Source organism: Mytilus galloprovincialis, chromosome 11 (assembly GCF_965363235.1).
Source record: "Mytilus galloprovincialis chromosome 11, xbMytGall1.hap1.1, whole genome shotgun sequence".
NCBI classification, from domain to species: domain Eukaryota; kingdom Metazoa; phylum Mollusca; class Bivalvia; order Mytilida; family Mytilidae; genus Mytilus; species Mytilus galloprovincialis.
The window spans coordinates 6562183-6585031 of record NC_134848.1 but is presented as its reverse complement, the minus strand read 5'-3'; the positions used below and the strand labels follow the sequence as shown (position 1 = coordinate 6585031).

General features: G+C 32.0%; 1 protein-coding gene across 2 annotated transcripts in view; it reads left to right on the top strand.

The window, feature by feature from the left end:
* Positions 1-22849, top strand: part of LOC143051526 (uncharacterized) — a 45651-nt gene that overhangs the window by 5707 nt on the left and 17095 nt on the right. The window contains exons 2-5 of one of the 2 annotated variants that reach the window (XM_076224418.1): positions 8726-8983; positions 14184-14621; positions 16808-16947; positions 21831-22313. In XM_076224418.1, coding sequence (XP_076080533.1) covers positions 8726-8983; positions 14184-14621; positions 16808-16947; positions 21831-21872 — 878 coding nt within the window. In that variant the 3' untranslated portion in view covers positions 21873-22313. Of the gene's footprint in view, positions 1-8725; positions 8984-14183; positions 14622-16807; positions 16948-21830; positions 22314-22849 lie in introns of those variants that run through there. The other variant, XM_076224417.1, reaches the window with a different exon arrangement.

Genomic DNA, 22849 nt, shown 5'->3' with positions numbered 1-22849 from the left:
GCTTTTTTAGGATAATTCAAATCTTACTACATATTTGCTTTTATTTATAAAACAAAGTAAACAACAACATACACAAATACACATTTCTTTGTACATATTTAATGTCACAAATCAAAGCAAGTTTTTGATAAATAGCATTAGCAAAATTAAAACACTTCACAATCTTCTATATGCTTAGCTATATAAAGCCAATAAGCATGTTTTTGTTTAGATAACTTCAATAAAATCAAAACAATAGCCAACCCCTACCCCAAATATTTTTGTGTTTATATATTGGCATTTTCAGGTATGCCTTTGGTCAATATTTTTTTTTAAAGAAAATAAATGCAATAAATAGTCAAATTTTAACCTTTTCTAGGGATTGGGTAATAAAGGTTAAAGAATTATGCTACTTACATATGCAAAATAAACTACTACATGTACAGTTTTTGTAAACTATGCAACATTTCAAATTCAATAGACCATGACTCAAGGGACAGACCCAAATAATCGCCCTGGAAATAAAATAGGTCAATGCTTATACAACTGCATACCAGATACCATTGACCTACATTTAGTGTTTACCCACAAACTCACCTAACCATAGAATAATACAAGTAAACTAAGCAAAAGTTTAAAAGTCAATAGTACATGAGTAAGGGGGTAGGCCAAATAATCTCCATGGAAAAAAAATAGGTAATGGTTATACAACTACACTATCAAATATAATGAACCTATCACTTATGTTTCACCATAAACTAGACCTAATAACAAATTAGTACAATGTTGACGACGCTGCCAAATTTAAAGAAGTTTTATTATAATTTAAATTTGAATAAATTTCAGATTTAAAGATCTTTTAATATAAATTAAGTTTCAATAAATTTCAAATTTAAAGAATTTTAAATATAAATTAAATTTTATTAATTATGTAATTTAATTACATGTAAATTCAAATACATTTCTTGTTTATGACTTATTTAAATTAGAACTTCCACCAAATTTAATGCAATTTAAAGTCAATATAAATCCTGTATAACTGATGTACTTACAAAACAATAGTGCAAATGTAAAATAAAGAAAAGGCAGATTTTCTTGGAAAAGGGATGTGGGAGATTTATTTTTACTTTAACCCAAATATCTGGTTTGGAAATATCTAATTAAATAAAAAAACAAAAATTAGGAAAAACAGAAAGTTTCAATGATTATAACATTGTAGCTACTGAACACATAAAATTGATCCTCCAACTTTTCTGATCCATATTTACAAACTATAAGACTTGAAAGGCATGGATTGCTGCTCTATTTATTTACAGTAGAATTTATGTCTGGTTTCAAATGGCAATGTACAAATGTATAATTTGTAAGTAACATTGAAGACTGTATGTTTAAGATGAAACTTAAACTGTAATCCAAAGAATACACTTCATTCATTTGCAAAGCTCAATACTATTTTGTAAGTATGCCTTTACCTATATGTAAAGAATGACAATGCATCTGAATTTATACAAGAACTTGAAGGGTTAGAATCTAAGACATTCAAAAAACACAAACACCATATATTAACTATAGAACAAGGCTATCTCTATGTGTGATTTGGATTTTGACAATTGCAGCAATATATAATACAGGAAATAACAAGAACGTTTGGACAAAGCATAACCATACACAACATTTTCCAGCATTTTCTTATTGTCATAAATACTTAAATAAAATAAAACAAGGTATCTAACAAATTAATTTTATTCAGATACTGACAAAATAGAGTTGTTTTGGTGATAAATTAAAATAAAATGTCAAAATAATTGTTATACAATTTTACTATCAAACAAATAAATAAAAAACTTTTTGTTTGAATTAGTTTAGTTCTACATAAAAAAAACACATAAAATTCAAACCAATCAATAAAATAATGGCGAGTGACAAATCAACATGCTTACTTGTATATCATAAAAATAGGGTTATAACAAATAGCAAACATAAGCACCTTAATTTCAAGTTTGGCATCATAAAAATATTAATTTATTATTTCCCTTGCTAGTATTATTTGTCAATTTTAAAACTTTAAAAAAAAGAAAACAAAAAACATAACATTATTTTCATGATTAACATAATGGCTAAATTCAAAAACAATATTGTTGCTCGAACATTAATTAAAATATTATGGGATTTCATTCCAAATGCTGTATGTAAGAATAAAATATAAGGTGTAATGTAATATTTTAGATATGTACAATTGAATAAAATAATACACAAATAAACTTTTATCAACAAATTTATGTAATGTCAAGCGAACATTATCAATATTGAATGTACTAATAACATTAACGGTACCAATTTTCTTGCACCAGATGCGCATTGCGACAATAGATGTCTCTTCAGTGATGCTCGTGGCCAAAATATTTGAAATCCAAAGCTTATATAAAAGATGAAGAGCTATAATCCAAAAGGTCCAAACAGTATAGCCAAATCCGTGAAAGGAATCATAGCTTTGCATGAGGAAGATGCATTCCTTAATTTATAATAATTTTTAGTACTTTGTAACAGCAAATTTTAATAACACAAAAAATTCGTATTTTCATGCCAGTACCGAAGTAGTGGCTACTGGATACCCTCGGGGACTAATAGTCCACCAGCAGAGGCATCGACCCAGTAGTAGTAATTTAACTTGGACAATTCAAGAAAATGATAAGTTTATCATGTTTATTGGTTTATAAATATATTTGGTGTATTTTAATACTGTCTCCTGATTATTTTAAAGTTTAGTTTTATTTTCAATGTTTACATATTTTATGGCGACACACCCACTCTGACGTTGTGTATAAATACGTCAACATATGTGTACATTGTTATTGTAAATATATATAAGTTATATAAAAAGTTCTTTGAGCCTTGTTTTGATAGAAATTTATTTATAATGAATGGCAATAACATATTTTGATTTTATTGAACCATAAACCTAATTTTCAACTATTCACATTTTACATAATCCTCTTTGCAGATTATTTAATGGGAAGATTAAAAAAGTTATCTCTCTTTGACCAAGCGATTATAAATAATGTGGTGAAATCTTACATGAAAAAATTACAGCAAATACCAGACACTGAAATGAGCCACACTCAAATTATTATTCAGCATTTAATTAATTAGAAAAGGCAACAGAAAAGTGAAAAGAAATATGTAGCTTAGCCAAACACAATAGCACAATCTGATGTCACCTATATGCTGCACTTGTAAATAATTCTAATAGTAAAATGCAAACTAAAGAGCAATAATTCAGCTGTTTTACTTTAAAAAAATAATCAAATTCAATAACCAAACCACTCCATTTGACTTATTTTCAGAGGTACCCCTTTAACTGAAAACTGTCAACTATAATTCAAAAGTAAACATGAAGGTGTTTTTGTTCTTGCAAATTCCAAAAGTGTACCTTTGAATTGATCCTTATTAAAATTCAAAGAAATTTTCATTGACATCTCTCAATGTTTTGTTATACATGTTAAATGCCCTTAAGCAAAAACCCATGCAAGTTCTGTACATTTCTTGTGGCAAGGCCTCTCTGATTTACTTAGACCTCAGCTTTGTGCCTTGTGCATTCAGCTGTCTTTGGTCTCTGGTATTTACAGTCTAGTAAATGACTTTAGTTTATCCATGTAAGATTTAAAAATCTTGTGACAGTCAAACCCGAAGTCTTGTGATCAGGCGATTTATCTACAGAATCCCTTTCCAAACTTGACATAACATCAATTTTCATGGCCTTCCTTAGTTTGTCCTCTTCTGACACTGACAGTTTCTTGGATTATAGGGCCTTAGCTCTATTTTGTAGCTTCTGTAATAAATTAATACAAAATTTTTTAATTTTATTTAATTTACTAGTGATATATATGTGACAAAAGCAATAATTTTCTGCATGCAATTATGCTGTCTTAATGCAGTTGTAATCAAAATCATTTATTTAAAAAATATTCTGATGAGTGACCCAAAAATATCTTGTGAAATAACTCTATTAAAAGAATAGCTAGAAGTTGTAATAAATTTTCTATTTTCAGTGGAACATGAAATATGGGTTAAAACCATTAAAACCATTTATTTATCATTAGAAAGATCAAATTTTGGAAAATTGACGCTTTCAACGGCATGTTTCCGATACTATTGACCTGAACTTCCATTACAGTATGACATTGCTCTGTCTAACGCACTTGGTTTGTATTTACTTTCCAATACATTTCTCCGTCTACCGCGGTTGGGTTGGTATTCAATATTTTACATACAAACTGGAATCTGCTTGTATTGGATCATTTTTGTGTAGTAATCAACCGGGAACCAGTTTACATACCTCCGTTCCTTCTTATTACCAAAACGATCGAAGTGTACTAACCAATGTTGTTAAGATACTCATAAATCTATTTTTATAATAGTTATCTAAAACGATAGCATGAAAATTTATTGACAAATCTTGTGTCCTGGGGGTAAGGGGTACTCTAAGGGTAAATACAATGCATATCATCTGAGAGATAAACTTTTCATGAATCGAATAGTGTATGGAACAAAAAATCTGAGACTGAATTGACAAAGAAATAAGGGTTTTAAGCGGACGGATGAAAAAAATAGTTGGGTACCTTCTCGTAAATATACGTTGATAGTGGTTCTTCCAATTGATAGAAACAAGTGCCTGTGGTTTGATGCGTGCACAACAGTGACGTCTAGCTGATTCGGCGCGATCACTGGCTTACAAAAGACGAGTTTGAATATTGTACGGTGTTTTACTTGGTGGAATGTCAATACACTCACAGTTAGTTATTCTTTACTTGCTTCCACAATAATTGTTGCATGGTATTCTTTGAATTTCTCGGCAGTTATAGTTCTCTTCGGACATGCTTTTTTTAGAAATTCGTCTGGTTGAATAGCGTAAATCAGCCCCTCAACTTCTTTTTACATAAATACTAACTTTGGCTTCAACGCCTTGTTCGTCCTTGTCTGGAGAACTTGTTGTAGTTCCAGTTTAGCAAGCATTTTGGAGACTTATCCATCCACTCTTAACTTGTAATCTCTGGTGATAAATTTTACCGTTTGACATGTTTTTTTATTTTGTTACCGGGTAGGGGTCTCATACTATGGCTTCATATTATATTATGAGATCAATTCCTAAAGGTCTAGTTCATTATCCAATCAGACACAAATTTCAATAACTGGAATGCCACCCAAGTTGAATATATGGTGACCCGCTATAACAGCATATTTACTTGGAATTGTGTTTAATACCATGATGGTTCAATGGCATAAACTTAAATGAAGACAGAAATTTGACATGAAAGATTGTGGATAAGTGTAAAATAAAAACAAAACTAGCTTACTATGATAAATGGTTAAAGAATGAATATCAAATTATATGGGTCATGGGCAGAGTTATAAAATATCAATATGGCAGAGAAGTGGTTTCAAGTTTCATATAAAGGGACCTGACTTACATGAAATAAAAAAATCAAAGGAGTATCCCTATTTGTCTAATCTTCAAGGTGAAGTAAAACAAGTATAAAAATATTATGCTATTGTGTAAATCTACAGAAATAGAATTGCTTCAAGTAACAGAAATTACTATGTCACTAGTAACTTATTTAATGTTATGTGGGTAATTAGTCCTATAACATATGACCTCGGGAGCATTATTTCAAAAACTATTTCTATTTACTGTTCTGATAAAAAAAAAATACTATCAATGTGTCACACTTCGCATTCAAAATTAAAAAACTTTAAAATTGATTAAGAATGCGAAGTCATATGTTATAGGACTATAGTGGGGTATGAGAGCCTTATTGTTACAACTCTTCATAACCATTTGGTTTGAAAGGATACTAGTAGTCTGTATTCTTAATTTAGAAAAAATGTAATTGCAAGAAAAAAAATACACATTACTTAAAATACTTTAGATCATTCAGGTAGTCTTTATTGAGTATGTACAAAAGATTAGCCAGTAGTCATTGGATAGTGTAGATCATTTAAATAGTCCTGACCTATTTATTAGTACAAAAGAACATCTAGTTATCATTGGATTTTGTACATCAATCCAGTATTCTTGACCTATTCATTCGTACAAAAAAACCCAGCCAGTAGTCATTGGTTACTGTAGATCATTCAGGTAGTCTTGACCTATTTATTTGTACAAAAAGAAACCAGCCAGTAGTCATTGGATACTGTAGATCATTCAGGTAGTCTTGATTGTTGACCTGTTCATTTGTATTAAAAAAAACGTCAGTTGTCAACTTCACTTCACACACACATTTACGAATATCAATTATATGCTTACGAGATATGTTGCAATGTTAAACTTATACGGTATGTGAACATCAAGACTTCCATAAAAAAATATCCTAATATTGGAGGCAGTGGCGTCATTTTTCCTCAGAGCTTTCAGCTCATTGATTAAGTTGATTGGTCATTATCTTCATTAACAATTATCCTGACCAAATTCTTTAACCAAAACTTGAACCTGAAGCAGAACAGATGAAAAGATAAACAAACAAAAGCATGGATCATTAAACATGAAGCCCCTCTACTATTGTAGGCTGGCATTACAATTTATTTTGTGATTTATTCATGCACATTTAAAAAAATTATTGATTTGTATCAGTTTAGTTTTTCAATTATATTTAAAAACTAACTCCTACTATCATTGTTTGGTCTTATTGTGTAGAATATTTACAACTTTTATCATTTGACTTGTGATCCACACAGGGGTTCAGGCTTATATTTTGGCGAGTGTTTGATGTGTCTATGGGCCACAATGGAGGTTTAAATTTAAGAAGCACCCCCTTTTTTCCCCAAGAGAGATTGTTATTGGAATAACTCATTATTGATTTTGCTGTCTTTATCAATTTCAATATAAATCACAATATTAGGTACAGCTATTTTGTTTTCTTTTGACATATAAGAAGTATTTGTAAATTATTAAGTACAATCAGCTGTATACAATATAACCAACAAAAAAATCTGAAACTGGATTACTGCCCTTTTAGCTAATTCTACTTAATACACAATTATTTTGATTTTTTGTTATTGTTTTTTTGGTAAACTTTAGTAACATGAGTATGAATTCAATCCCTCATGACTCTATTCATGCTATTTGTTAGATGTCTCTACTCTCATTGGCAATCACACGTAATCTCCTTATAAATTTATTTTCGCAGGCCTCAACTAACAGTATTTTCCATAAAATATATAAAACAATAAAAAGCTAGCACAATCATGAATTGTGGTCGTATATTGGTATCACGTCGTCGTCGTCCGAAACATTTGGTTTCCTGACAATAACTTTAGTATTAGTGAATAGAAATCTATAAAATATAAAAAAAACAAGGTTTATAACTGTTCCAAACCATATGAGTATTTGGACCGCACGCGTACGGTCTGGACCGTATACGTATACTCGCGTATGGTCAAGTACGAGCTGACCATACATGTGATTTGATCATTTGGGTTACATTTAAACAATTTATCACAATCTTTTCTTTTTGGTTTACAAATTGTTATTATTACAATTAGATGGATAAACTGAACAGAAGAACAATTGAAATAAAACATTTGTTTAATTGTAAATCTGAATTCTATTTTGGTACACTCGCCCAAGGTGACACTTGCTACAACAATTGTAATATTTTTTACATTTGAAAATGTACATGTTTGCAGTTCATGCATGTTCCTTTGCATTTGCATAGATAAGATAAACACAGTTGATTAGCGTGATTTTTTTTAAATAGTTAGAATATAAAGTTTTTATTTCAAGAATATAAAGTTTTTATTTCAATTACAATTGAACTTGTTTTATATTAATTTGAGAGTTAAGTTATGTTGATCTGTAATATGTATTTGTATCTAAAACACTTGACCAACTTCTTAATATTAGTCACACCGTACGCATACGCCCGTACGCGTATGAGTATTTTTAAAAAAAGTATGCATACGGTCTGGAACATAACCACAAAAGGATGGTGATTAATTTTCGTGGTTATGGTCCGAATAATTTAGGAAGTAGGGGCCAAAAAAAGGGGACCAAATAAGCATTTTAATTTCTAGTTTTCAGACAAAAAATAACTTGTGGATCGGTGTATGGATCTCTCAGACATTGTACAACAAGTTTCCATACACCAAAGGGATGGTTAGGATTGGCTTTTTTTCCTTACATTGCTTTAAAATTATGTATACAGAAATTTTGTATTCTCTTGAGGTGATTAGCTGTCAGTTTATTTTTAGAGGATCCTAATACAACTGCTGATTAAAGATATTATACTTTTAGACATGATTAGGTAGTATTTAAATGGGAAACTATGGTTGCAAACTTCATTGGAAACTTGAATTATTATTTTTTTGGAAAAAGGGAGGGGAAGGGGAGTTGAAAACAAATTGGGGGGAGGGGGGGGGGGGGGTTAAAAAGAAATATCAGATTTCAGAAATTAAAAAGAAAAGAATTGGCAAAAAAAAAAAGGGATGGAGTGAGAAAAAAAATGGTTGCCAAAAAAAGGGTTTTTTTTTTTTTGGGGGGGGGGGGTGCAATTCGCAATAGCAAAGTGTATTGCACAAAAGCAAATCATAAAGGCAACAGTAGGATTACCGCTGTTCAAAATTCATAAATCGATTGAGAAGGCCCTAGTATGAACCATATGTCTCAGACCTAATATGTATAAATCGCTAGACGAGTATAACCTCTTACTAATGACGTTTTAGGATAAACATTTATTTATTTACATTTCAGACAGCAAAATACCAGAACAAATAAAAAAGATGGATCATGAGTCGATTGACATTTATCTGAACGCCCTTGAATCGGGTTCAGAACGAAGACGGGATATAAATTTAATAATTGTTGGAAAAAAATCTGTTGGAAAAACTTCCTTAGTACGAAGATTGTTCGGGGAGGAGTTACAAAGCGTAAAAAGCACAAATGGTATAGAAATTCATCGGCGGAGATGTCGAATAAATCTAAGTAACTGTGAATGGAATAAAGTGTTAGGTAAATATGCGATTCTTTTCTCACTCTCGTTTTACTTGCTTTATTTATTGCAAAGTTATCATAGAAAAACTAAAACATAGTAAACATAATTATCAAGGTTTTTTTCAAGTTCTGTGTATGCTGTTTTTCTGTATTTACTTTTTTTTTCTTAAATTTCTTCAATTCTTAGAAACACATTTTTTCTAGACCCAAGTATGAACTGTATGTTTCAGACCTAATATGAATATTCAATATTCAATTAATGGAATTAAAGATAGGCATGTTGGATGTAATTTAAACTAAAATACAGACGAATGATCATCTCTATTACATTATCGCAAAATATTTTTATTTGCAAAAAAGACTATGCTTATGTATACTTATCCTCGCATCCGTTTTATTATATGTAAAAATGCTTGTTTTTTTTTATAATTATACTGTTTTCCTGTGTACTCTTTTATACTTGAAACCTAAAAAGCTGTGTAATTAGGTTTTCTTAACACATTTTTAGTGCCTGCATTTCATGTTTATATGATCTTCAACGTCTTATTAAAAATTGTTCTCAAGAATGCAATCCAATCAGCCCAATAAAACTAAATGAAAATGTCCGATGGATTTCTAATCAGATGGATGTCTAATCAGATGGATGTGTAATCAGATGGATGTCTAATCAGATGAATGTGTAATCAGATGAATGTCTAATCAGATGGATGTCTAATCAGATGGATGTCTAATCAGATAGATGTCTAATCAGATGGATGTGTAATCAGATGGATGTGTAATCAGATAGATGTCTAATCAGATGGATGTCTAATCAGATGGATGTGTAATCAGATGGATGTCTAATCAGATAGATGTCTAATCAGATGGATGTGTAATCAGATGGATGTGTAATCAGATGGATGTCTAATCAGATGGATGTCTAATCAGATGGATGTGTAATCAGATGGATGTCTAATCAGATGGATGTGTAATCAGATGGATGTCTAATCAGATGGATGTCTAATCAGATGGATGTCTAATCAGATGGATGTGTAATCAGATGGATGGCTTATCAGATGGATGTCTTATCAGATGGATTTGTAATCAAATGGATGTGTAATCAGATGAATGTCTAATCAGATGGATGTCTAATCAGATGGATGTCTAATCAGATGGATGTGTAATCAGATGGATGTGTAATCAGATGGATGTGTAATCAGATGGATGTCTAATCAGATGGATGTCTAATCAGATGGATGTCTAATCAGATGGATGTGTAATCAGATGGATGTGTAATCAGATGAATGTGTAATCAGATGGATGTGTAATCAAATGGATGTGTAATCAGATGGATGTCTAATCAGATGGATGTCTAATCAGATGGATGTGTAATCAAATGGATGTGTAATCAGATGGATGTCTAATCAGATGGATGTCTAATCAGATGGATGTCTAATCAGATGGATGTGTAATCAGATGGATGTGTAATCAGATGAATGTGTAATGAGATGGATGTCTAATTAGATGGATGTCTAATCAGATGTATGTCTAATCAGATGGATGTCTAATCAGATGGATGTCTAATCAGATGGATGTCTATTTGATGGATGTCTAATCAGATGGATGTGTAATCAGTTGGATGTGTAATCAGATGGATGTCTAATCAGATGGATTTCTAATCAGATGGATGTGTAATCAGATGGATGTGTAATCAGATGGATGTGTAATCAGATGGATGTCTAATCAGATGGATGTCTAATCAGATGGATGTGTAATCAGATGGATGTCTAATCAGATGGATGTGTAATCAGATGGATGTCTAATCAGATGGATGTCTAATCAGATCGCTGTCTAATCAGATGGATGCCTAATCAGATGGATGTCTAATCAGATGGATGTCTAATCAGATGGATGTGTAATCAGATGGATGTCTAATCAGATGGATGTCTAATCAGATGGATGTCTATTTCATGGATGTCTAATCAGATGGATGTGTAATTAGATTGATGTGTAATCAGATGGATATGTAATCAGAGTGTCTAATCAGATGTATGTCTAATCAGATGAATGTCTAATCAGATGGATGCCTAATCAGATGGATGTCTATTTGATGGATGTCTAATCAGATGGATGTGTAATCAATTGGATGTGTAATCAGATGGATGTCTTATCAGATGGATTTCTAAACAGATGGATTTGTAATCAGATGGATGTGTAATCAGATGGATGTCTAATCAGATGGATGTCTAATCAGATGGATGTGTAATCAGATGAATGTGTAATCAGATGGATGTGTAATCAGATGGATGTCTAATCAGATGGATGTCTAATCAGATGGATGTATAATCAGATGGATGTGTAATCAAATGGATTTCTAATCAGATGGATGTGTAAACAGATGGATGTCTAATCAGATGGATGTCTAATCAGATGGATGTCTATTTGATGGATGTCTATTTGATGGATGTCTAATCAGATGGATGTCTATTTGATGGATGTCTAATCAGATGGATGTGTAATCAGATGGATGTCTCATCAGATGGATGTGTAATCAGATGGATGTCTAATCAGATGGATGTCTAACCAGATGGAAATCTAATCAGATGGATGTCTAATCAGATGGATGTGTAATCAGATGGATATGTAATCAGAGTGTCTAATCAGATGGATGTCTAATCAGATGGATGTCTAATCAGATGGATGTCTAATCAGATGGATGTCTAATCAGATGGATGTCTAATCAGATGGATGTCTAATCAGATGGATGTGTAATCAGATGGATGTGTAATCAGAGTGTCTAATCAGATGGATGTCTTATCAGATGGATGTCTAATCAGATGGATGTCTAATCAGATGGATGTCTAATGAGATGGATGTCTAATCAGTAGAATGTCTATTTGATGGATATCTAATCAGATGGATGTGTAATCAGATGGATGTCTAATCAGATGGATGTCTAATCAGATGGATGTGTAAACAGATGGATGTCTAATCAGATGGATGTCTAATCAGATCGCTGTCTAATCAGATGGATGCCTAATCAGATGGATGTCTAATCAGATGGATGTGTAATCAGATGGATGTCTAATCAGATGGATGTCTAATCAGATGGATGTATATTTCATGGATGTCTAATCAGATGGATGTGTAATTAGATGGATGTGTAATCAGATGGATGTCTTATCAGATGGATGTCTAATCAGATGGATGTGTAAGCAGATGGATGTCTAATCAGATGGATGTCTAATCAGATGGATGTCTAATCAGATGGATGCCTAATCAGATGGATGTCTATTTGATGGATGTCTAATCAGATGGATGTGTAATCAGCTGGATGTGTAATCAGATGGATGTCTTATCAGATGAATTTCTAATTAGATGGATGTGTAATCAGATGGATGTGTAATCAGATAGATGTCTAATCAGATGGATGTCTAATCAGATGGATGTGTAATCAGATGGATGTGTAATCAGATGGATGTCTAATCAGATGGATGTGTAATCAGATGGATGTCTAATCAGATGGATGTGTAATAAGATGGATGTGTAATCAAATGGATTTTTAATCAGATGGATGTGTAAACAGATGGATGTCTAATCAGATGGATGTGTAATCAGATGGATGTGTAAACAGATGGATGTCTAATCAGATGGATGTCTATTTGATGGATGTCTAATCAGATGGATGTGTAATCAGATGGATGTGTAATTAGATGGATGTCTCATCAGATGGATGTGTAATCAGATGGATGTCTCATCAGATGGATGTGTAATCAGATTGATGTCTAATTAGATGGATGTCTAATCAGATGGATGTCTAATCAGATGGAAATCTAATCAGATGGATGTCTAATCAGATGAATGTCTATTTGATGGATGTCTAATCAGATGGATTTCTAATCAGATGGATGTGTAATCAGATGGATGTGTAATCAGATGGATGTCTAATCAGATGGATATCTAATCAGATGGATGTGTAATCAGATGGATGTCTAATCAGATGGATATGTAATCAGAGTGTCTAATCAGATGGATGTCTAATCAGATGGATGTCTAATCAGATGGATGTCTAATCAGATGGATGTCTAATCAGATGGATGTGTAATCAGATGGATGTCTAATCAGATGGATGTGTAATGAGATGGATGTCTAATCAGATGGATGTCTAATCAGATGGATGTGTAATCAGATGGATGTGTAATCAGATGGATATGTAATCAGAGTGTCTAATCAGATGGATGTCTTATCAGATGGATGTGTAATCAGATGGATGTCTAATCAGATGGATGTGTAATCAGATGGATGTCTAATCAGATGGATGTCTAATCAGATGGATGTGTAATCAGATGGATGTCTAATCAGATGGATGTTTAATCAGATGGATGTCTAATCAGATGGATGTCTAATCAGATGGATGTGTAATCAGATGGATGTCTAATCAGATGGATGTCTAATCAGATGGATGTCTATTTGATGGATGTCTAATCAGATGGATGTGTAATTAGATGAATGTGTAATCAGATGGATGTCTTATCAGATGGATGTCTAATCAGATGGATGTGTAAGCAGATGGATGTCTAATCAGATGGATGTCTAATCAGATGGATGTCTAATCAGATGGATGTGTAATCAGATGGATGTGTAATCAGATGGATGTGTAATCAGATGGATGTGTAATCAGATGGATGCCTAATCAGATGGATGTCTCATCAGATGGATGTCTATTTGATGGATGTGTAATCAAATGGATGTGTAATCAAATGGATGTCTAATCAGATGGATGTCTGGATTGAGTGTTGTATAAACCCTTTGGCCATTTAATCCTTTAGCAAATACTTTATTTTTACTGTAATTTCATTATTTCAATTACTGCGATAGTTGTTACTGTAAAGGTTTTATATGAAAATAAAATTTTATTGATATCTGTATTTTTTAAATGCAGATACCCTTATTCGTTTAACATTTTTAATGTGTTTGAGCTTTGATTTTGCCATTTGAATACAGACTTTCCGTTTTGAATTTTCCTCAGAGTTCGGTATTTTTGTTAATTTACTGTTTTCTTGATAATGACCTGTTTCCTTAACAGATTATTGTTTATGTGTTTAGTTTCTGAGTAAGGTATGAACGTGGTTTTCTTTATTGTTTCTTTAATGTATAACATATGAAATAGGTGAAGTTTAATCCTAACTTCCATAGATTTCTTCTGTACTATGAACACTTTTTACTATTTTTTTTGTAGATACACGATTAGTGAAAGAAGCAAGTATCAACAATAGAATATTGCAGTCAATTGTCAAAAAGGTACATCAAGATAAAGAAAAACCAAAGCATGACATATTGGAGATATCTTCATCAGATCAGATATCAACAGATGATAATAAGGACACAATCACCAAAAATATTGAACATGACAAAGAACCTCAACCCAAAATGAATTATCAGTTTGCTTATCCGGAGATTACAGAACCGCCGATTTCTAAACTGGCAAAGGATGAGCTGTTAAGTATAATCGGATCTGCTGTAGACTTACAAGACGAAGACGACTATGCAAATTTAACAGTGTGGGATTTTGCTGGTGACATTGAGTATTACAACACACATCAAACGTTTTTGAATTCAGAAGCAATTTTTCTTGTCGTAGCAAATTTACATGACATAGATGACACAGTATCCTACGGTTTGTAAAGTCAATTTGTGCTTCCTTATCAAATTTAAAGATATAATTATATTAAACGTAGTTAAGAATTATTCTTGATGTTCAGTTCATATAAAAACAATGAAACTAAACATTTAAGACAGCAAATTTTAATACGTGGCTTTTTTGTTAAATGATTTTTATTATTTGCTTTAAACAACACTACTTTTCGTGTAATCATTTAATATAGCCATTTACTATCTTGACTTGCATCTAGAAATTGACAATGAGGATCGGATGAAAACAAAATATCGTGACAAAAGAGATGACTTCAGCTTCCCAATTCATTTCCTATGTAGCAACATTCTAGCAGTGTCTTCCCATGAAGTATATATCTCCAAATTGATACGATATTCTAGGACTTGTATTTTCTATCATGATGTCCTTATCAGAAGGTTGCTGCTCACAAAAAAGCTATCAAGCCAAGTGTTAATGAGGTGCAGTTGCAATTATTCCTTCTAAAAATTTACAGATGCCATCAATAGTTGGTTTAACATCATTGAATATCTGTTTTAAAGATGACGACGGATATGTTCCAAAAGTCGTAACTACATTCCCGTCCACTTTTGTCTCGTATGTAACCTACCGAAATATACTTATCACCAGGTTTTAAATACACAAACAACACGACGGGTGCACATGTAGAGTAGAATCTTCCCTGAGTGTATGAAATCACCCCCGGTTTTTGGTTGGGTTTTCTGTTGCTCAGTCTTAAGGTTTCTACGTTGTGTTTTGAATATATTTGATTGTCGTTTTAGTCTTTGGCGTTCTTTGTCATGCCTTTGTCAGTTTATTTTCGTCTTATGATTATAAATGTTCCTTTGGTACCTTTCCCCTCTCTTTTACAAGTAAAATCATGTAATATACTTGTAGCTAACCTATTTTATATAGTGCTTAAAAGATATCACCACAAATGTTGTTTTCTTCTTATCTCATAAAAACATCCTTTTTTATACGACTGCAAATATCTTGCGTTGTACGAAGACATTTGATTTCCAAACAATAGCTTACATATATTAGTGATTGGAAATTGATGAAATGTTACCAAAAGGTTTCATTTAAAAAATCAAGGTTAGGATTGACTTTTGGGTCAATGGTCTTAACTGTTTATAAAAACAGAACAAAAACAAAACTTTTCTAATACAAATGTATCAATTGTTCATTTCTTGACCATATTCAATGGGAATTAATTCAAAGTCTAGAACACTGTGGGTTCTTTATTATGCTGAATGGAACCGTATTTTTAGATTTGGGATTTTTGGCCCCATGTTTAAATTGATCCACATTAAGGTCCTATGGGTCCAAATTAAATTTAGTTTGATTTTAACAAAATTTGAATTCAATGGTGTTTTTTTTTATATGCTGAATCTAACTATGCAGAACTTCATGGTAGGTTTGTTTATAATTTTGTAGAAATTAATTTTTAGAAAGCTTTATATATATATATATATATATATATGTGTCAAATATTAAACAGAATCTAAATTCAGATCTGTATCAAGCTTGCATGAATGAAGTGTCAATTTTCACCCAAACTGTTAAGGGTTTGACCTCTTCGCTCATATCAAGTTGCGCCCCGCAATGCGTTTTATTAATGTATAGCGTTTTGCTTTCTGTACATGGACAATTTATGGACTCCATCATTAGATTGTCTTTATTACCACAGATTACAGTAGGCATGTTCCATTTGTAGTTACCACAATATCGTTCTATTTACGTCGACTCTGACCTACAAGTGAGACTTATCACTGAATTTGTACTTTCCACAAACAACAAGACGAGTGCTGAATGTGATATAGGATCTTCGAACCCTTCTTGAGGACCTCGATTCAACCCTGATTTATGCAAGGTTCATTTTGTTCTCTCGATTGTGTTCTATAAAATGTTGTGCATACTTTTGTTTGTCTATTCTTTGGGTTTTTTTTTTATCTGCCCGATCGTTATCGCTTTCTTTTTGACTCATGAATGTTGATTCGCCTGTGTGTAACTTTCGCCTCTTTTTAAACACTGATTTAAATAGTTATATTTTTTAATTGCAATATTATAACGGTCTGCAGGATGAATCATTATATATGTTTTTATTGAAAGAAGTAATTGTATTCTTAAGACACATTTCAAGTGCAGTCATCCACCGAAATATTTAGATATTAACTTGTCTTTAATCACAGGCACATTCAATTTCTGGATGGATACAATACATTGTTATGGAAGCATAAACGACAAAACTGAAGCTGTATTGCTCGAAGGAGCTCACAACCTTCTAGATCCACCAGTTATTGCAATTGGTACACACAAGGACAAATTTCAGGTATTTATATCAAAGTAACAGTGGAGTAGACATGTTAATTTAGTCTCTGTTTATAAAAACTTGACGACTGATAATATTTAGGTAATGTTAACTTGTGTTCATATAAAAACGGTATTCTAGTTAAGTTTAGACTATGGACATTGAATAATACTTCACCAATGTATCGGATCTATAAGATACGATTAGATCAAGTTTGCCACAACATCTGTGAATGAGATGATGCTAGAAATACTGGGGTTTTCTTTGATAAAAGAAAACTATTAAAATATAAGCTTTGTTCATTTATCATCGAAGACATTTCTCAGATATATCGACCGCCGCTGATTTGATGGAAGCTCGAAAACGGTTATCATTCAATAAATCTATTTTTAAGCTGCAATTGAATTGCTAACGAAAAAAAACGTCTATAGTTTCGGCTAATGTTAAACCTATCAATACATTATTTAATTTATCATATTTACAAATAACTAACCAGACTTTGCTAAACATTGAGTGATACTGCAACATTGACGTGAAAAAAAGAAAATCTTGTAAACACGGGTAGTAAGGTCGTCATATCGAGGAGCGTTTAGTACAGTGATTTTGTCATAGTTTGGATAAGTTTGACATGGCGGTGTTAAGTCTTTTTGATGACAATCAATGCAAAAATGTAAACATTGGGATATTTTGTAAACGGAACTTCTGATCATTAGTTCAAGCTGGTAAGTACCTTTGTATAAAGTAAATATGTTAGTACATCACAAGTGGTATCATATGGTTAATGATTTAACACAGAACAAAGCTTGCGTATGTCAAAATTTAAAACTTGCTAATTGGTTTATCGTACATAAAAAAAAGTTATTTTCTTACAGTCTGTTACATCACATATATCTTCGTAATATAACACTGCGGTCAATTATTCTGAAAAATACATACTTTTGCAATCAATTCAAAATTACTGAAATATCTGTGTCATGGTTTGGTTCATTAGTGTCATGGTTAAGTTCATGTTCGACATGGTTCAGTTATGTAATTTTTCTCGTGTATAATGAAGAGTTACTATCAAAATTCACAAAAATCGTTCCATTTGAAACACAAAAGGACATAAAAACGCACAAACAATGTAGTAATATGTTATAAGTAGATGCAATATGATTGCCAATGAGATAACTATCCACCTGAGATCAAATGACGTAGATATTAGCAGCTATTTGTCATCAAGAGGCCTTCAATATTCAACAATGAGCAAAACCATATTTCTTAGCAAGATAAAAAAGGCTGCGACAAAATTCAATGTATAGAAATTCCAATTAGAAAATCATCAGCCTAATTTCTGTTAAAAATAAATAGCAAAATATGATACACAGTTACATACGATATTCACGGCATTAATTTACAGACACTTAACTTGAGACAGTATATACAAAATATTGCGGAGAAAAACATGTTTGCGAGCAACCTCTTCTTCGCAGCCTCTTCTTCGCCTTAACCATGCCACACATGTAAACTCACCAAATCGGGTTTAAACAAGAAAATCAAGTAACAGAAACACTAAAGACACAAATAAATAACGATATATATTTAACACTGTAGTTTCATTAATTGAATAGCATTATATGAAACAATATTGAGAGGATCCTATTTTTCAATATTTGTTTTTTATTCTTTAAATCTTTTATTGCCGCAGTCATATTATAAACTTGAATCCAAAAGAACTAATTAAGGGCATATCCAACAGTTTCAGGGGAGGTAATAACAAACGTAACCGTCGTCTATTGTTCCCCGTAATTTCACGGTGTTTCAACGACGTCATAATGGCCGTCTGGAAAGGGCGGTTTCTTTCCTCAAAGGAAAGGGCATGGCGGGAATCGGCAAAAAACTCATACAGAATATTAACAGAACTAGAACTCAAAACTTAAAAGATATCTTTGTCCTTTTTGTCTATTATAAAAGAACTACAATTATCTTAATCATTACTAGACCATACTCACTTAAGTTTCCGTTTTATGAAAATTATCTTCAATACAGTAGAAAGGAAATGCGTTATGATTTATTATTGCATTAGAATGCAACACAAATTGTAATTAGTTCTTTACCAAACTTTTCCGAGAGATTGTCATTCAGGATAAAAAAAAACTCAAAGTTCGGTTTTACTTGAGAAGGATGAAAAAAAATGGTTTCTTGAGAAAAATAAAATACGGCGTAAAACTAACATTTATCATGCATCTAGCTTTGCGTTGAAGTGCTAATATATTTACAGTAGCTCTTTAAATAAATAAGACCTTTAAGCGGAAAACTATGTAAAACAAAAGATGACACAGTAATAAAAAAACATGAACTAGGAAAACATTGTAATATAAACACTGACATACAAGTGGAAAATATCTGACGATGTTGGTGTTTACTTATGTATGAGGGAATAAATATAATTTAACAAACAAAAAACCAGTGTAGGTCTTGACTAATTAGACACGCCCTCTTAAGTCAGCGGATCCATAACAGGATTGGAAAAAAACAGCCATCGGAACACCATAATTCGAAATTGGGGGGTGGGGGGCTAATAGCTTAAGTCAATATTTTGATCATTATTCAACTTTATCTAGTACGGCATACATTTTACCGCTAGTACACTCTTTATATCTTGATAATGTACATTTATCAATCATTTACTTCAGATCCATTCTCGCCTCGTCGTAATTATGCGTGAGATATTTGCCACTGGAGCACGGGAGCAAACAATTCATCAGTTTCATATAGTGATGCATAATCATTAGTTCTCAACTGATAAGTGTCTCAAACAGTACTCCAGTTTTGGTATTTTATTTTTATTTTATATCTTATTTCTAAACGAAAATTTTAGAATTTCTTTCCGCATCTTTCTCTTTGAATTCATTTGTTTGAATAATCAATGTCTACATCAGTGGTTACATTGTATGCAGCCAAACTATGTAGAGGGCAGTAGAACAGAAAACAATCTCCATTATGTATATATGCAATAACTCATATATTGAAGCGTTATACCACGGCAGTAAGGCTCGTTTATGTGGAAAAATTACCGTGTCAATTTCATATACTTATATATTGTAAATATGTCATAAAAGCAAAAACACACGAAAAAAATGGCCACAATTTATAATAACATTCAACATTTTTCGGCCGTTTCGTTTATTCTCCAAGTTAATGTCTTACTGAACTGTTTTGTTAATCAAAGTATTTTTTTCATCTACAACTGCAAAAAGCGCAACAGATGCGACTTATTTGAAGATTCATGTGACCTTTGTTGTTGTTTATAGATTTTGTTCGACGTTCGTATATCGCTTCAACCATTTATTTAGATGGAATTTTAACGTATAGATAGCGCGAAACTCTCCTTACTCTATGCGTCTGATATTACGACATTTTTATTTCGTCTAAACGAGGCTGCAAATTTATATATCTGAGATATATACACGTAACTGTTGGACGGGAGCAGTCCAGAGATGTGAATATTTCTATACCCAATCAATCCTTTTTTTATGAAAAAGATTTTAAAGGTATACATTAATACGACAGCAACCCAACGACACATATAATTCAAAACACTAAGAGTCAACATACAAATTTTTTTTATAGCTAGAAGCCTGTAAAGAAAGAAAAAAACAAAACTGCAACATGAATATATAATATAGAGTCGGAGAGATTTTAGACAAGTGTTTGGTTGCAAAATTTCACATGCTCTTTATTGATTTCGATATGTGAAATTATATAGACAGTGTAATAGAAATCAGTGTAAGAAAAACACTTCTTTGTAAAGTAACGGTAAAATAAATAATGATTATGGATGACAGACGTCAAGTGGCATATAAAATGAATAATCAAAACAAAAACATCAAATGTAAATATAATATGAAAATTAACCCTGCTTTGTACTGTAGACCGACACACAGAAACGGATTTCTAACGTGTAATTCGTTTGTTTTAAAAGGGGGATGAAATACCGTATACCAGAGACGGGGACTATTTTAATAGTTTGTAATTCCAAAGTTTGCTAACCCGAATATTTCAGTCCCTCCCCGTTACTTGTAATCTAAGATCAGCGGAATATAACGACTGAATTATTCGGATTAATTGTTTGCATGTTTCACAATTTTGACGAACACAATAGTAAAGCTAACTGAATTATTATCTCGTACAGATACTGGTCCATTATAAATAAGAAGATGCGATATGAGTGCTATCGAGACAACTATCCAACAAAGTCACAGTTTGCAACAACGTCGCACTGCCTTTGAAAAATTAGCGGGGAAATATAACGTTACGTCCCGAAACGTCTTAATTTTTGGCGCAATTTGTGAGGCTTACGGAAGGGATAGAGTAAACAATATTATATTACTGGATTTTTCTCAAAAACGAGTATGGTGACAAATATTTTTCAAAACGTTATGACGTTCCATTTTTTTCAAAGAATAACATATCTTACTTTGGTCAAATCGACACCGTTAGAAATATTTAAAAAAATCTAAAATGTGCATTTCAAATGTACATTTCTTGCCGTTTTTGGGGATAACCATGACGTTTTTGGCTTTATTTGAGTAAGAATTAATTCTTTAAATGGTAAAGTTAGATTTTTCTAACCATCTTGAACTATGTTGCTTCAATTTGAGCCCCATTATATAAGTATATGTTGATTAAAAAATCATATTTATTTTTTTTAAATAAAAAACGTTTGTTTCTTCAAAATTGCAAAAATGTCCAATTTTCAGCAGTATTTTTTGCAAAAACGAAATCGACACCAAATATTTTTTTTGGCAAAATTTTATTCTCTGTCAATTGAAGAATGAAATATCTTTACGGGAAAAAATTCTCACCGTCAAAAATAAACTGTTGGATATGCCCTTAAACAATACTGCGTTTATTTATTTCAGAAGCCATGCAAAGTTTGGCCAACCCCGAAGATCTACTGCTAAACGTAAATAGTGCAATCGTGAAACCATATGATGGATTTGCACATGGTGCTCAAGGAATTCGTCTCTACCATAGGAAAGATGAAGAAAAAATCTTTTCTCATAAAAAAACATGTTATGATATCTAAAAATGTCATTATCTTGAAAATGAGACAATATATCATTTAAACTTTATGAATGCTTGAAATGAATAAAAAATCAAATTTTAAATTTATTAAATATTATTTTGTTTTACATATTTTAATGTGTCTGGTGAATGATCGAACCCAACGGAAGGTCTTTCCACACACACATGTATGCTCTTTCTGCTCGTGTTTCCCACTATGGTGCTGGTCTAGTGAACGCTTGCTGTTAAACACAGCATTACATTCCATACAGATGTAGGACTTATTCCCTTGACATTCTTTGACATTTGCCATTGATTGTCTATAAGCGAAAGCCTTGCTGCATACGGTACATTTAAACGGTTTGTAGTTAAAATGTTAACTGTTGCGATGACCTTCAAAATATGCGTTATCGTTAAACCGTTGATGGCAAATATCACACTCTATTGCACTGGCGTCAACGTGATGATCGTAACTGCAATTACGATCATCCCAATATGGGGGAAACAAATATAGCGATATTTTAGAAGGCTGATTTCTCAACTTTAACAGCTTATTTTCATATTTGTTTTATTTCAAGAAAAATCTTTATTGAATGTGTTTTTCATAAATTATAGAAAAACAACCAGAAGAACGAAAATCGAGATTCAAAAAATCACGATGATGATCGTAACTTCGTCTATAGATGATCGTAACTTTTACTTGTTTTTATAGAAAGATGCTCGCAACTTCGTCTATAGATGATCGTAACTTTGACTTGTTTTTATAGAAAGATGCTCGTAACTTCGTCTATAGATGATCGTAACTTTGACTTGTTTTTATAGAAAGATGCTTGTAACTCAAAATTTTTTTTTTTTTTTTTCACTCAATGAACAC